The sequence below is a fragment of the Palaemon carinicauda genome, chromosome 31, assembly GCF_036898095.1.
Source record: "Palaemon carinicauda isolate YSFRI2023 chromosome 31, ASM3689809v2, whole genome shotgun sequence".
NCBI lineage: Eukaryota > Metazoa > Arthropoda > Malacostraca > Decapoda > Palaemonidae > Palaemon > Palaemon carinicauda.
The window spans coordinates 20,508,132-20,521,378 of NC_090755.1; the positions used below are offsets into that span (position 1 = coordinate 20,508,132).

At 41.1% G+C, this 13,247-nt stretch overlaps 1 protein-coding gene across 5 annotated transcripts in view; it reads right to left on the reverse strand.

The window, feature by feature from the left end:
- Pi4KIIIalpha (phosphatidylinositol 4-kinase III alpha) overlaps window positions 1–13,247 on the reverse strand; it is a 303,864-nt gene that overhangs the window by 50,231 nt on the left and 240,386 nt on the right. For all 5 annotated transcript variants that reach the window (XM_068355017.1, XM_068355020.1, XM_068355018.1 and 2 more), the window contains 2 exons: window positions 11,098–11,242; window positions 10,778–10,903 (listed from right to left, as the gene is read on the reverse strand). In XM_068355017.1, coding sequence (XP_068211118.1) covers window positions 10,778–10,903; window positions 11,098–11,242 — 271 coding nt within the window. The remainder of the gene's footprint in view (window positions 1–10,777; window positions 10,904–11,097; window positions 11,243–13,247) is intronic.

Genomic DNA, 13,247 nt, shown 5'->3' on the forward strand with positions numbered 1-13,247 from the left:
CTCGTAAACACAAGAGGTGCCGTGCTTAGGCCAAAGCACAGGGCTTGGAACTGGTACACAACCTTTCCAAAGACGAATCTTAGGAAAGGTTGGGAGTCTGGATGGATGGGGACGTGAAAGTATGCGTCTTTCAGGTCTAACGAGACCATCCAGTCCTCTTGCCTGACCGCTGCTAGGACCGACTTCGTCGTCTCCATCGTGAACGTCTGCTTGGTGACATAAGCATTGAGAGCACTGACGTCCAGCACCGGTCTCCAACCTCCTGTCTTCTTGGCTACAAGGAAGAGACGGTTGTAAAAGCCCGGGGATTGATGATCCCGGACTATGACCACTGCTTCCTTTTGTAGCAAGAGCGACACCTCTTGTTGCAACGCTAGCCTCTTGTCCTTCTCCTTGTAGTTGGGAGAGAGGTTGATGGGAGATGTAGTTAGAGGGGGATTGAGGCAGAACGGAATTCTGTATCCCTCCCTTAGCCACCTCACAGACTGAGCGTCTGCACCTCTGCTCTCCCAAGCTTGCCAGAAGGTCTTGAGTCTGGCTCCTACTGCTGTCTGGAGAGGAAGGCAGTCAAAACTTGCCTTTAGCGGACTTGGAACCCTTCTTGGACTTGCCACGGTGACTGTCTGCACGGGTACCTCCTCTGCTGGAGGTTCTGCCACGAAAGGGCGGGATGAACCTAGAAGCAGGTGTATCAGCTGCTAAAGGGCGGAAGGGTCTAGGCACGGAAGGTAAGGTTTTAGCCTTACGTGCAGAAGAAGCCATGAGGTCATGCGTATCCTTTTGGATAAGAGAGGCAGCCATCCCCTTAATCAACTCCTCCGGAAACAGACACTTGGAGAGAGGAGCAAACAGCAACTCTGACTTCTGGCAAGGAGTGATACCAGCAGATAAGAAGGACCACAGATGTTCTCTCTTCTTGAGGACCCCTGATACATATGAAGCCGCAAGTTCACCAGACCCATCCCGTATTGCCTTGTCCATGCTGGACATGATCAGCATGGCCGAGTCCTTGTCAGAAGGGGAAGTCTTCCTGCTTAAGGCTCCCAAACACCAATCGAGGAAGTTGAATATCTCGAAGGCACGAAAGACTCCCTTCAACATATGATCAAGATCGGAAAAGGACCAGCAGATCTTCAAACGTCTCATAGCCAACCTGCGGGGAGAGTCAACCAGACTTGAGAAGTCGGCCTGGGCAGAGGCAGGAACCCCCAAGCCAGGTTCCTCTCCCGTGGCATACCAGACGCTCGACTTAGAAGCCAGCTTGGGAGGAGGAAACACAAAAGAGGTCCTTCCCAGTTGCTTCTTGGAATGCAACCAGTCCCCCATAACCCTCAAAGCTCTCCTTGATGATCTGGCGAGAACAAGCTTGGTGAAGGCAGGCGCAGCAGACTGCATGCCCAGAGCAAACTCGGAGGGAGGAGAACGAGGGGTTGCAGACACAAAGTGTTCAGGATACAATTCTCTGAACAAAGCAAGGACTTTGCGAAAGTCTAAGGAGGGTGGCGAAGACTTGGGTCCTTCAACATCAGAGTGAGGATCATCCAGATGAGCAGCTTCATCCTCCGAAACATCCTCATCCGAAAGTTGAGTTGTGAGTGACAAAGGCAGAGCAGCAAGCTGAGCGGCTGAATCCTGCAGAACGGGTGCATTCGTACCTGCGGATCCATCATCATGCCTCTGCTGGACAGACTGTGAGCTGGCAACAACAAAAGCAGAGGGCCGGTGTGTGGGAGGGTCTGCGGTGGGCTGAGGAGCATGCGGTATGGTATGCAGAGCATGAGGTAAGGCATGCGGCTCATGCTGCATGGTATGCGGCTCATGCTGCATAGTATGCGGCTCATGCTGCATGGTATGCGGAGCATGCTGTAAGGTCTGCAGAGCATGCTGCATGGGCTGAGGAGAATGCCGCATAGTGCTGGAACCCGGCAACTCCTGATGCGGCAGTTCACGCATGTTAGCAGATGGTGCAGCAAGAACATGCGTCTGGCAGTGAGGACTGCGCATCGGTGGAGGAGCTCTCACAGGTGGGGTGTGGGAGCAGGCAGCCGCAGTATCTGCTGAGCGCACAACCTCTGCGGGTTGTAGGTTAACAGGAGAGGTGTTAACCTTCTCGGCATGATACTCCTGCATAAAAGCCGCAAGCTGAGACTGCATAGTCTGCAGCATGGACCACTTAGGGTCTACTGTGGTTGGAGCAACAACAGACGGAGCAGAGGCCTGTTGAGGGACCACTCTACCTCTCTTGGGAGGTGTGCAGTCATCAGATGACTGCGGCGAGTCCGAACTGACCCAGTGGCTACACCTGGGCCGTTGGACTAGCTCGGAAGGGACCTTACGTTTGAGCGGTCGTGAGACCTTGGTCCACCGTTTCCTCCTGGAAACCTCTTCCACAGACGAGGAATGTAAGGGCTCATTCGTCTGGGAGTGGAAGGGACGATCCTTAGCAGATGCGTCCGCAACCACTGAGGATACATCCGTGCGCCGATCAAGGCCTGCCGAACCCTTTGGTCCTTCGACATTGCTTCTCCCCTGGGCTTGGGAGCTTGCAAGAGGTCCCGGACTGGGAGGACGACTGGCACGCACAGATGTACCCTCATGCGCAACACTGACACTGACACTATGCACAGCACTAGCACTAACACTTCCCACTGCACTCTTCGCTTTCAGCTCTCTGACATCTGCCAAGAGCTGATTGCGGTCACTAACCAACGACTCCACCTTATCACCGAGAGTCTGAATGGCACGCAACATATCAGCCATTGCAGGCTGAGCACTCGTAGCAGGTTCGGGAGTCACCACCACAGGGGAAGGAAAAGGTTGAGGGGCATGGGGAGAGGAAAAATCCACAGAGCGAGAAGAACTCCTCCTATCTCTCTCCTTCTCTAACCTACGTGTATATCTGAGGAATTCATTAAAATCGAATTCCGAAAGCCCAGCACATTCCCCACATCGATCTTCCAATTGACAGGATTTTCCCCTACAATTGGAACATACGGTGTGAGGATCTATAGAGGCCTTCGGAAGACGCCTATTACAAGTCCTAACACTACACTGCCTGTATTTAGGAACTTGGGAATGGTCAGACATCTTGAATTTAGAGGTAGTCAAGGGGGAATTCCAAAATAAAGCAAAGATCGTTAACCAATGAATCAAATTAATTCCAAAAGCTTGCTAAGCTAAGGATAAAGCTTCCTGAACAGCGAAGGCTAAATTTCAGAGCAAATACATCACCAAAACGTGAACAAAAGACTCCAAAATCAACAGCGTATCCATGTAGGTCTTGCCGGCGGCACGACAGAGGAAAAATTGAGGTCTTGTTGACAAGAAGTACTTGAGTACCTGACCACAGATGGCGCTGTTGTGTACACCCCCACCTGGATAGCGATCGCTGGCGTATCCCGACCGTAGATTTCTGTCGGGCAACGGAGTTGACAGCTACATGATCATCGGGTAAGATTAATATTGAAAATTATCATTTAACGTTTTCTGAACAAAACAAATATCTTTGTTTTCTAAAAACTTAACTGTATCTGGGAAGTGTCTCATGAAGTGTACATTAAAAATCCACAGGTCCATCTCATATAACCAATACGTAATCTTGATACAATTACTGTCTTTTTATCATTCTGACCTGATGATTCTAATGAAAAGATTTTTTTTCAATTTATTACTTTCGGATTCATTATTCCAAATGCTTTGCCCCTTTTATTACAACATAATGCTTCATTGAGGTTAAATCGTCCTTAATGGGGAGTTAATGACGAGTTGCTGTAAATTTATGGTTTTCATTACCAACAAATCCAACATATGCTGCAATCCAAAATATTTTAATATTTACCCCTTGCCAGGGCCTTGGTAATAGAATTGGTTAAGGGGCACAACTCGGACTCATAAAAATAATGTTATTATGGAGTTACTTGAACTCCTAATACTTTTATAAAATTTATCAATTTTTTTTTTCTATTTAAAACTTTTTTGAAGAATTTTATAAAAGAAAAGTTGTAATCCTATATGTATTTTATTAATGTATAGAAGTCACCTTCATGGGTGTTTCTTTCATATAGAAGTTTTTTGTTTTTTCAAAAAGTGAAAGTATAGATTATAGTCTATAAAATTTCTTATCTTTATCTTTTCACGTCTAAAAGATAAAAATCAGTCATTAATAAAATTTTCTCCAAAAAATTCCTATTTTTAGAAATCCTCCTTTAAAGTTATTTTTTTGTAGATTGATTGTACACACTTGTAGTTATGTATAAGAATGGGCTTTTCGCAGTAATTTTTCTCACCACTGTGGATCATAAGGGAAGTTTCCTTTGGTTGCATGAGGATGGATGGTAACCTGTATCTCTGAAGACTTATTTTCCTGCCAACTTATCAAATTTTTCTGCAACAGTTGGCTCAGGGGATAATCTTACCCACCTAAGATATACTTTTTACATTGGTCACTACTTGGCTGGTTGTGGTTAAGTGAATCTCTGAATGGTAAGCCTGCATTTAAGGAAGGTCAACAATAATTTGTTTTATTTTTTAGAAGTTTCCATACTAATCAACAATGTTATTACTTTTGAACAACTGTAACTGTGATGATAAAAACAACTTTATTTTCTGTTTACAGCAACCATTTTTCACTTATCCCTCAGAATATACCAATGCTTGCTTCAAGATGCATTACATTGTTGAAGGAAGAGTTGTGCATGGTTCCACACTGGTAACCCCAGTGTTGTGATCCATGTCATCAGATGTTTTTATGCTTAACTTAGATAGTGAACATGAGAATTTGGATGATGACTGCCAAAATAAAGGACCAAACATCATTCTAAAAAATGAATACGATGAAGATAGTTTCATATAATATATATACATATTTTCCTTTAAATCATTTCTAGGTACTGTATTTATCTGATAAACAGTGTAAAATAATTGCTACCAAGCAGACAACAAACTGAACTTTATCCTGAGACCTAGACTTCTTCCCAGCTGGTTCCCATTTCTATATGGGGTCGCCGTTGCGGATGAGCCATTTCCATCTTTTTCTATTCTGCGCTTCTGCCTCATCAATCCCCTTCTCCTGTAAGTCTCCTCTCACACAGTCCCTCCATCTCTTTCTTGGTCTCCCTCTTCTTCTTCTTCTTCCTTGAACCTCCATCTCCATAGTATGTCTCCCAACGTGGTCCTCATCTCTCCTCATCAGGTGTCCATACCATCTCAGCCTCCCTTCCTGCACTTTCTTTGATATTTCCACCACCTTTGTCGACCCCCTTATGTAGTCATTTCTTATCCGATCCTCTCTTGTCACCCCAGACATCCACCTAAGCATTCTCATTCCTGCCACATCCATCTTCTTCTCCTCTGTCTTCCTCATGCTTGCTGTTTCTGTTCCATACAGCATTGCTGTTCTTACCACTGTCTTATGAAATTTTCCTTTCAATCTCAGTGGTATTCTTTTGTCACAAAGAACTCCTGAGGCTGCTCTCCAGTTTTTCCAGCCTGCCTGTACCCGATGTTTAACTTCATCTTCCATACCTCCTCCAGCATTAACAAATGATCCCAAATACTTAACTTATCAACTCTCTTTATCTGTTCTCCCCTAAGCTGAATACTTTCTCTATCATCCCCCTCACTGGTGGTACACATATATTCTGAGACCTAGACATTTTCTTCAATTCCCTCAAGTACGGTGTGGAGGGGTTTAAGAGGAAACTGGGCCAGAGACTGAGACTGGCATTGGAGTTGTGACGGGCCGAGAGAAGGTTGTGACTCAAAGACAGGATGAAAGCAACTGAGTTATTTTATTAAAGAACACTCTCCTTTACATACAAAAGCTGAAGGCAACAAGAATTTTCATGTTTAAAATTGACACTGTTACCGATGAGAAAAACAGACATGTGTTTTCATGTTCTTTTTAGTGCGAGGGGAGAGCGAAGATACAAGCACAAAATGAACTACGTACGATCGTGTTAATGTAATATGGCATCAATTTCTAGTAAACTAGAATTCTATCATTATGTAGCTTAACCAGACTACAGAGACAAGACATCTAACTGTCAGATAGGTAAAAAAAATCAATAAAATCCCAGAGGAAGAAAAATTTTGAAAAAAAAAAATTAATACAGTAAAATGTAAAAGAAAAAAAAACTTTCAACAATTTTGATTAGAAGGGACTAAACATTCTCGGAAGAGAACGATTTGAAATCCTAACTCCACAAAACTAATCAGGAGAATTTCCTCTAATACTTTCAGTTTTGTCTATATAAGACTTAACTGCTCATGGGGTATAGACATTTATTTTCTGATGTATTACAGACTTCACACTCCAAAGAGGAAAAGTGAAAAATTTGTGGCAAACATTTTTACTTAAATTTCTTTTTAACCCTGAAAGTAGCCTGTAGCTCATTATTGCTTTTAGCTAAAGCTGGAGATAAATAAAAAAAAGTTTTAGCTATGAGATCTTTAAAGGAAAGGTTTTGACAACCAGAGCCTTCTCAGTAACAAAACATCTGAAAAAATCCGCAATAATTCTTTATGCAGATACAGTAAATCTAATCATAGTTGCTTGAAAACCGTATTAAAGAGCGCAGTCCTCCGCCATATCCAAATTGGTCCAATCTCACAATAGTGAAGATTCCTTTAAAAAAACCCTCACCCGGATGGTGACCAGATCCCAACAAAATCTAATCACTTCCAAGTTAGCCCATTTCTGACATATCCTGAAATGTTCATTAAAATTCACTTGTAACTTTTAGAGTTAGGATGGTGAAAAACAGAAAGACAAGTGAAAACATAACCTCCTTGGCAGAAGTAATAACCCTTAATAGCTGCAATACATAATTCAATTTCTTAAAATAACAAATGCAAAAACTTAATGATATTATCCAAAAGAGTTCTTGTTATTAGCACATTCCTTGACCTAAACCAATCAAAATATACATTCCATTGCTTTTGATAAACATTATTGGTAGAATGTCTCTTGGAATATAAAATAGACAATCTAGAGGACCTAGAAAAAAACTTTCTTTTTTCTCTGAGAACACAGTGGGCAGTTTCCATGCAGTTAGATGTAATGTGTGGGGTTAAGATGAACTACCCTTGAAATTGGTTACCTGAAAAGATTAGCTTTGCAAAGCAATCTCCTTGGATACTGACAACAGAGGTTCCAGATCTGTACAGTAAACCATTCTCTCTGAGGTTAAAATGAGGCCTACCAGAGTCATCCTACTGTTTGAAGATACCCTGAACTTGGTTATCACTGCCCAAATCATCGAGATCTGGCAAAATACATATACAGTAGATCCCAATTCAGCCATTCCTGTAACCTTCCATGATAATGGATTTGGAAGTGGAGAGGAAAATACCTAATTTTTCTTGTTGGGAGAGGTCACAAACATATCCACGTTTGATCTTCCACAACAACTCCAAATGTCTTGATGCACCAAAGAATGTAGACCACTTTCATTTAGTGGTATCTGCTGTTTCCTGCTAAACAAATCTTTTAGTGCATTCAACTACCCTGGAATAAACTGTGGAAGACTTACACCCATCAGATTCATCCAAGATTAGAGTACTTCTTTCATCCAAAATATGGATTCCAATCTAGTCCCTTTACTTCTGAATGTATACCAGTGGTCATTGTGTTGTCTGAAAAACCACAATGCACTTTCCTATCACCAGAGACTCCTGACCCTCAAAGGCCTTGAGCACCGTCCAAAGTTGCAGGTAATTGATATAAAGTACCTATTCTTCCTTCGACTATCTCCTAACTGAGTACTAAAATCCATAGTTGAGCCCCACCCCGTGATGCGTCCGCAAAAAGAGAGACTAGATGTCTAGAAACCTTACTTTCAATGACATTCCCCATGCCAAATGATGAGGATCGTTCTACAATTTCACCAGCTGTAGCTGGTTCTGCATCACGGCATCAATGTCAATCGAGATGACACTGGAAATCGCTTGCCTTTAAGCGATCCACCAAAACTATCTTCTCTAGAGATGCCACGCTTCAAAGTAATCTCATCCACATCTTAAACAATGATTTCATCTTCAAATTCTCCAACACATGAATGAGACTGAATCCTCTCTTCTGATAGAAAAGCCAAAGAAGAAACCATTTCTATTATCCTCCCCAGATATAGAATCCTTTGAGTTGGAACAGGAAAAAAAAGAATTCATATTGACAAGGCCTCTCAACCATTTTAACAATCTGAGTAGCCAAAGTTGTTAAACCTGAATCTATTTCAAAGAAGCATTCAAAATCATCCACCATCCAGGTATAACAGAACTCTGATGCCCAGAAACTTCAGCCATTTCGAGATGGGGGCTATCATTCTGGTGAAAACTTGATGAGCCATCCTAAGACCAATGCACAGGCACTTGAATTGTTAGCTCTTTAATCAGTTCATAAACTGGAGTCTCATTGATCAAAAGAAAATAGTTATGTGAAAGTAAGCATCTGTCAAGACTATGGAAAATGATGTCTAATCTCCTTTCCTCACTGCTCCTAGGACTAATGAAGGACTTTCCTTTGAAAATTTTGTAGGAACTGTATACAGTATATGTTTAGAAATGAGATATCTACAACTGGCCTCTAATCCATTGACACCTTGGGTACTAGGAACAGCCTGTTGTAAAACACTGGGGAGGCCTCCATGACATCCCTCTATCACATTCTTCTCTGGAAGTTTGTAATCTCTAGTTTCAAAAGATGAGTTGTGGCTGAATTGTTAGATAACTTGTCAAGTGAAAGGGTTACTTTGCCAAGGGAGGATTGGAGAACAGAGGAATTTGAAACCCCTCTTATGCCAAGGATAGTACCCATGAATCAATGTGAAGGTTTTTTCAAACCTCATAAAAGTGGGAAGCTTTCCCTCTACCAGCACCTCTTGGAAAGGACTATCTTTGTGTTCTTCTATAAGATTGACCAGCCCTGTTGGCAGTTCTACCAGCCCTTCTGTTAGTGCGAAATCTGGAAGGCTTACCATTGCTTCGAAAAGATTCCCTTAGAGGGAAAGAACCAGAATCTTGAGAAGTGGCCACAGAATGTTAGAAGAATAAGAAGGCCTTCAAATAACACACCATGGAGTGTTACTTTGTGATTTGGAGGCTAACTGAACTACCACCTCATCAATCCTATCCTGATGTACATTTGTATGGGACCTAGGATAGGATTAGTTAGTAAAATGAGTTTCTGCACATCAGACAATGGCAAAACTATAGCTGAGAGCAGTTGTTCCTTATGTTTATATATACACAAAAAAATCCATGAATTGAAAACTTTATTTCTATAAGAACTTAAATAACCAGTTCTATAATATATGCATAAATAACTTCAACAATATTCTTTATTCTATTGACAATAAACATTTCTTTGGTCAACTAACTTGAAAAACTTAATTCAAGGAGTAACTTTTCTTTATACTGATATTGGATTTAGGAGCATTAGCTTTTTGAGGGGCAATAACAATACTAAGAAACTAATTTGTCTTAAAAATAAACCCTTTTTTGGGGAGATAAAGTTTTAACAACAGACGGGAAGCAGAATTCGTAAGCTTGTTTTCCTCCTGTGACAACTCTATCAGTGAAAAGATTAGAAAACTCAAGTATAGGTCAACTTCAATGTAGCAACATTCGATAACCTAGTCCTAGTATAGTGCAAAAAAACTGCCAGAACTTACTCAATATCTTTCTGCAACAAGTTTTTTTGTGCTGTGTCGAGTTTAATGGTGCCTAAACTCAAAGATCTCTCTTATATACACAGAGTCTGTACATTGCATGTTGATATACTGTTCCTAAAGCAGGGGAGACAATATATATTTGGTATTTATGTACAGTATGTTGTACTGTATTCCCTGTTCTAGCCTTTACAGGAAAGCCCTTGGAGACCACAAAGCACATTAACACCAAAAATATTCCTTGAACAATCCACACAGAAATATGGGGCAAAGCCAGAAGACATTCCCTATCAATCTATAATAAGCAATAACGATTTTCTACATCCCTACTCCCTAAATCACAAAACAGAATCTCAAGAGCAGATAGACCAACTACATGGTTATGTAGCAACAAGAAAACTGAAAAGCAAAAGAAACATGGATTACCCACAAGCTAGTTGGGTAGAACGACTACATTACATTGTTACTTGGCAACAAGAAAACTGCAAAACAAAGAAGAGAATTATCCACAACCAAGTATTGCCATACATCTCTATCTAATCTCGATACTCCACTAGAGGGGCATGGCTATTACAATGAAGAAAACAGGGAAATTTTTAGTTTCAAGGTATATCGACATTTAACCAGTTTTTAAGGAGAAGCATCATGAACATTAGGGGAGGTTCCCAGAAATTAAAATATCTGAAAGTATGGAAATTAATATCAAGGGAACTCTGCAAAGCTAAGAATGCTGCAAACCACATTAAAGTAAGGAAGGTGGTTACTGTGAACTTGTAGGTCTAGGTGTCATATGCAAAGACTTACTAACAATCTTCTTTCTTCTAGACAAAGTCTTTAGTCTATGGAACTCAAGGACTACAATAATGGGCAGTGTTTGAAGGTTGGATTTGTGTTTATTAAGAAATAAGCTCGTAAATTTTGATAGATATAAATCTGTCACTAGTCTTAACTTATTAGATTTCTTACCGATCAGAATGTCAAGCCCCAGAAGCGTCTATTAAATTTCCATTTAATTATTATTATTAATATCTAATCATAATTCATGTACCTCAAATTTACTAAACAAATCATTAAAAATTTCTATTCCTACAGCAATAAAAACCTCTACTCACCCCAGGTGATGTAGCAACAACACGATATGGAAAGAGAAACAGATCCAGTCCAACAGTTTGGAAAATGTTCTTGAAGATTGTTATAACTTGTAGAGCCAACATATCCTGTCGCACATCATCACCCACCTATACAAAATTAGAGTAATTGGTAGATAAGAACTTTTAATTATAATTCTTAAATAGCTAGCAAAAAAATTACTTCTTTTCACTTACAAAATGTATAAAAATTATATAAATTATTTACAACACTTAGTACAGATCAAATTTAAAATCATTCAAAAGATATTTTCTTCAAGATTTATAGAAAAGCCATACACTACCTTGAAAATGGCTGCTTGCCAAACTAGAGGACCAAGGTTTGCACTAACTTCCTGGCCTGAACTTACAGCCATTCCTTGCTTCTCCAACTCTTTAATTCCACAACGAATTACCTGGAATCTTGCCAGGTATGGGGCTTTGGCAGCACTAGAAATGAGAATTATCCTCTATCAGTTATCTATGACCATTATTCTTTTCCTAAAAGGACACCTTAAAAAGTTTTAACAACATAAACCTAACTAGTTATAGTAATTGATACATTGTTAGACTAACACCCTTAAAATAAACAAACAAATATCTTTGATACAAAATAATGATAGGCTGTCCTTTAGACCTATAAAGGACAATCTAGAGGGTAGCAAAAATCCTGGGTTCAAGAATATCATCGAAAGTCCGCAGGTGATTGGATGTAAAATGGGTAAGTTTGGATGAACCACCTTTAAGCAGATTGGTTAGTTAAAGTTAAAGTTGCGGGTTTTAGGTCTCCACAGAGACGATTTACATCGTCCTCCTCGGGCGACCATTAGCCAGCAGGGACTATCACTAGTCCCCTCTAACCTCCCCCCCAGGCGCCACCCTGGGAGTACCCCCCAGTAGAAGGTCTCACGGTATTCGCGTCCCTGGCGGGGACCAAACTCGGGACCTCTATAATAGAAATCCGCGACGCTACCAACCTTGCTATCCGGAGTAGTGCAACAACCTTCTCAGGTACTTTGACAGTAGATGGTCCAATTCTGCGGATCATTTCCCTTGGTCCAGACAGGGCTTCCCTTGGTCCAGACACACCTGCTAGATCATGGTAAAAGTAGGGAATGTATAAAGATCTAGATTTTCCTGTAGCTAACAAGGTATCTACCTTCTATGATACTGGATTCAGATCATGATAACAAAACACCATCATTGTTTAGTCAAGAGCATCTAATGTTCCTAAGCACTCATTCATCCAAGTAGTGACCAAGACTAACAGTGTTTAACATTGCTTGCTAATCTGGCAAAAAATTATGTTTTCAGCGGGGTCGGGTCATAGTCCGATGAAGCTGCAAATATGACGACAAACGGTGCTTTCAATGTGGTACGGAAATGCCCAGTGAAGGTGCAAACATGAATACGTATGGGCAATCTTATCATTTACAAATTTGTAAACATATTGGCGAACAGGGTTGGATGGAGGAAGAGTGTAACCATCTATGTAATCCCATGGGTGTTGGATGGTGACTCTAATCACAGACCATGGGTCTAAACCAGGTGAGAAAACATGGGGAGCTTCCTCTTTAGAGTATGTGGTGAACAGGTTAATCATAGGAGAACACCACAAACAAGAAGCCACTACGTTATGTAGGGACTACTCTAACCTTGCAACACACCTCTAGCAACTGAGTAAGTCTGCTAGTCCATTATTCTTGCCCAGAAAGCATCTGGCTGACAACACTACCGCATGGAATGCTGTTACAATGTGTATCCACTTCGTCAGCTAGCAAATTGAGCATGGGAATGTGATCGTTGGGATGCAAGCTACTATGTAACACCGCCAAATGCCTCCTCAACGTTCTTGGAATACTTGGTGATTTCAATGCTCACTATAGGAAGTGGTTAAATTTTGTGTCTCCTACTGGTCGCTATGGCTTAAGAGCTTTGGACTTTGCCTCTGAATCAGGCTGTGAGCAAATCGTAAGTGAAGCTACCCACAGGCCTAGTAACTGCTTGAACCTAGTACACACTGACTCTCCAGACGTTATAACAAGCAGGGTTGGTTCTCCAGTTGGTACATCTGATCATGCATTAATTTCATTAATAATGAAAACTGGGCAACCTGGTCCCTGATGTGTCATACTCATGTAAGATTTCTATATAATCTCCGGCAGACTGGAATGACCTTTTGAGTGATCCTTGAAACTTAAATTTGCCACAATTGTATAATTGTTCTGAACCTGTTGTTCTTTTGAATAAGAATCTGGTCAACATAATTGATAGATGTATCCCTTCTTGTGTACTAAAGTACAGAGTGAAAGACAAACCCTGGTGCAATGATGATTGTAGATGTGTTTATTTCAAGAAGCAGGAGGCCTATCATCTTTGAAAGGGTAACACATCTGATTTAACTTGGAATAACTATGCTCAGCTAAGAGGGTTTGCTCAGAGAGTTTATACTCGC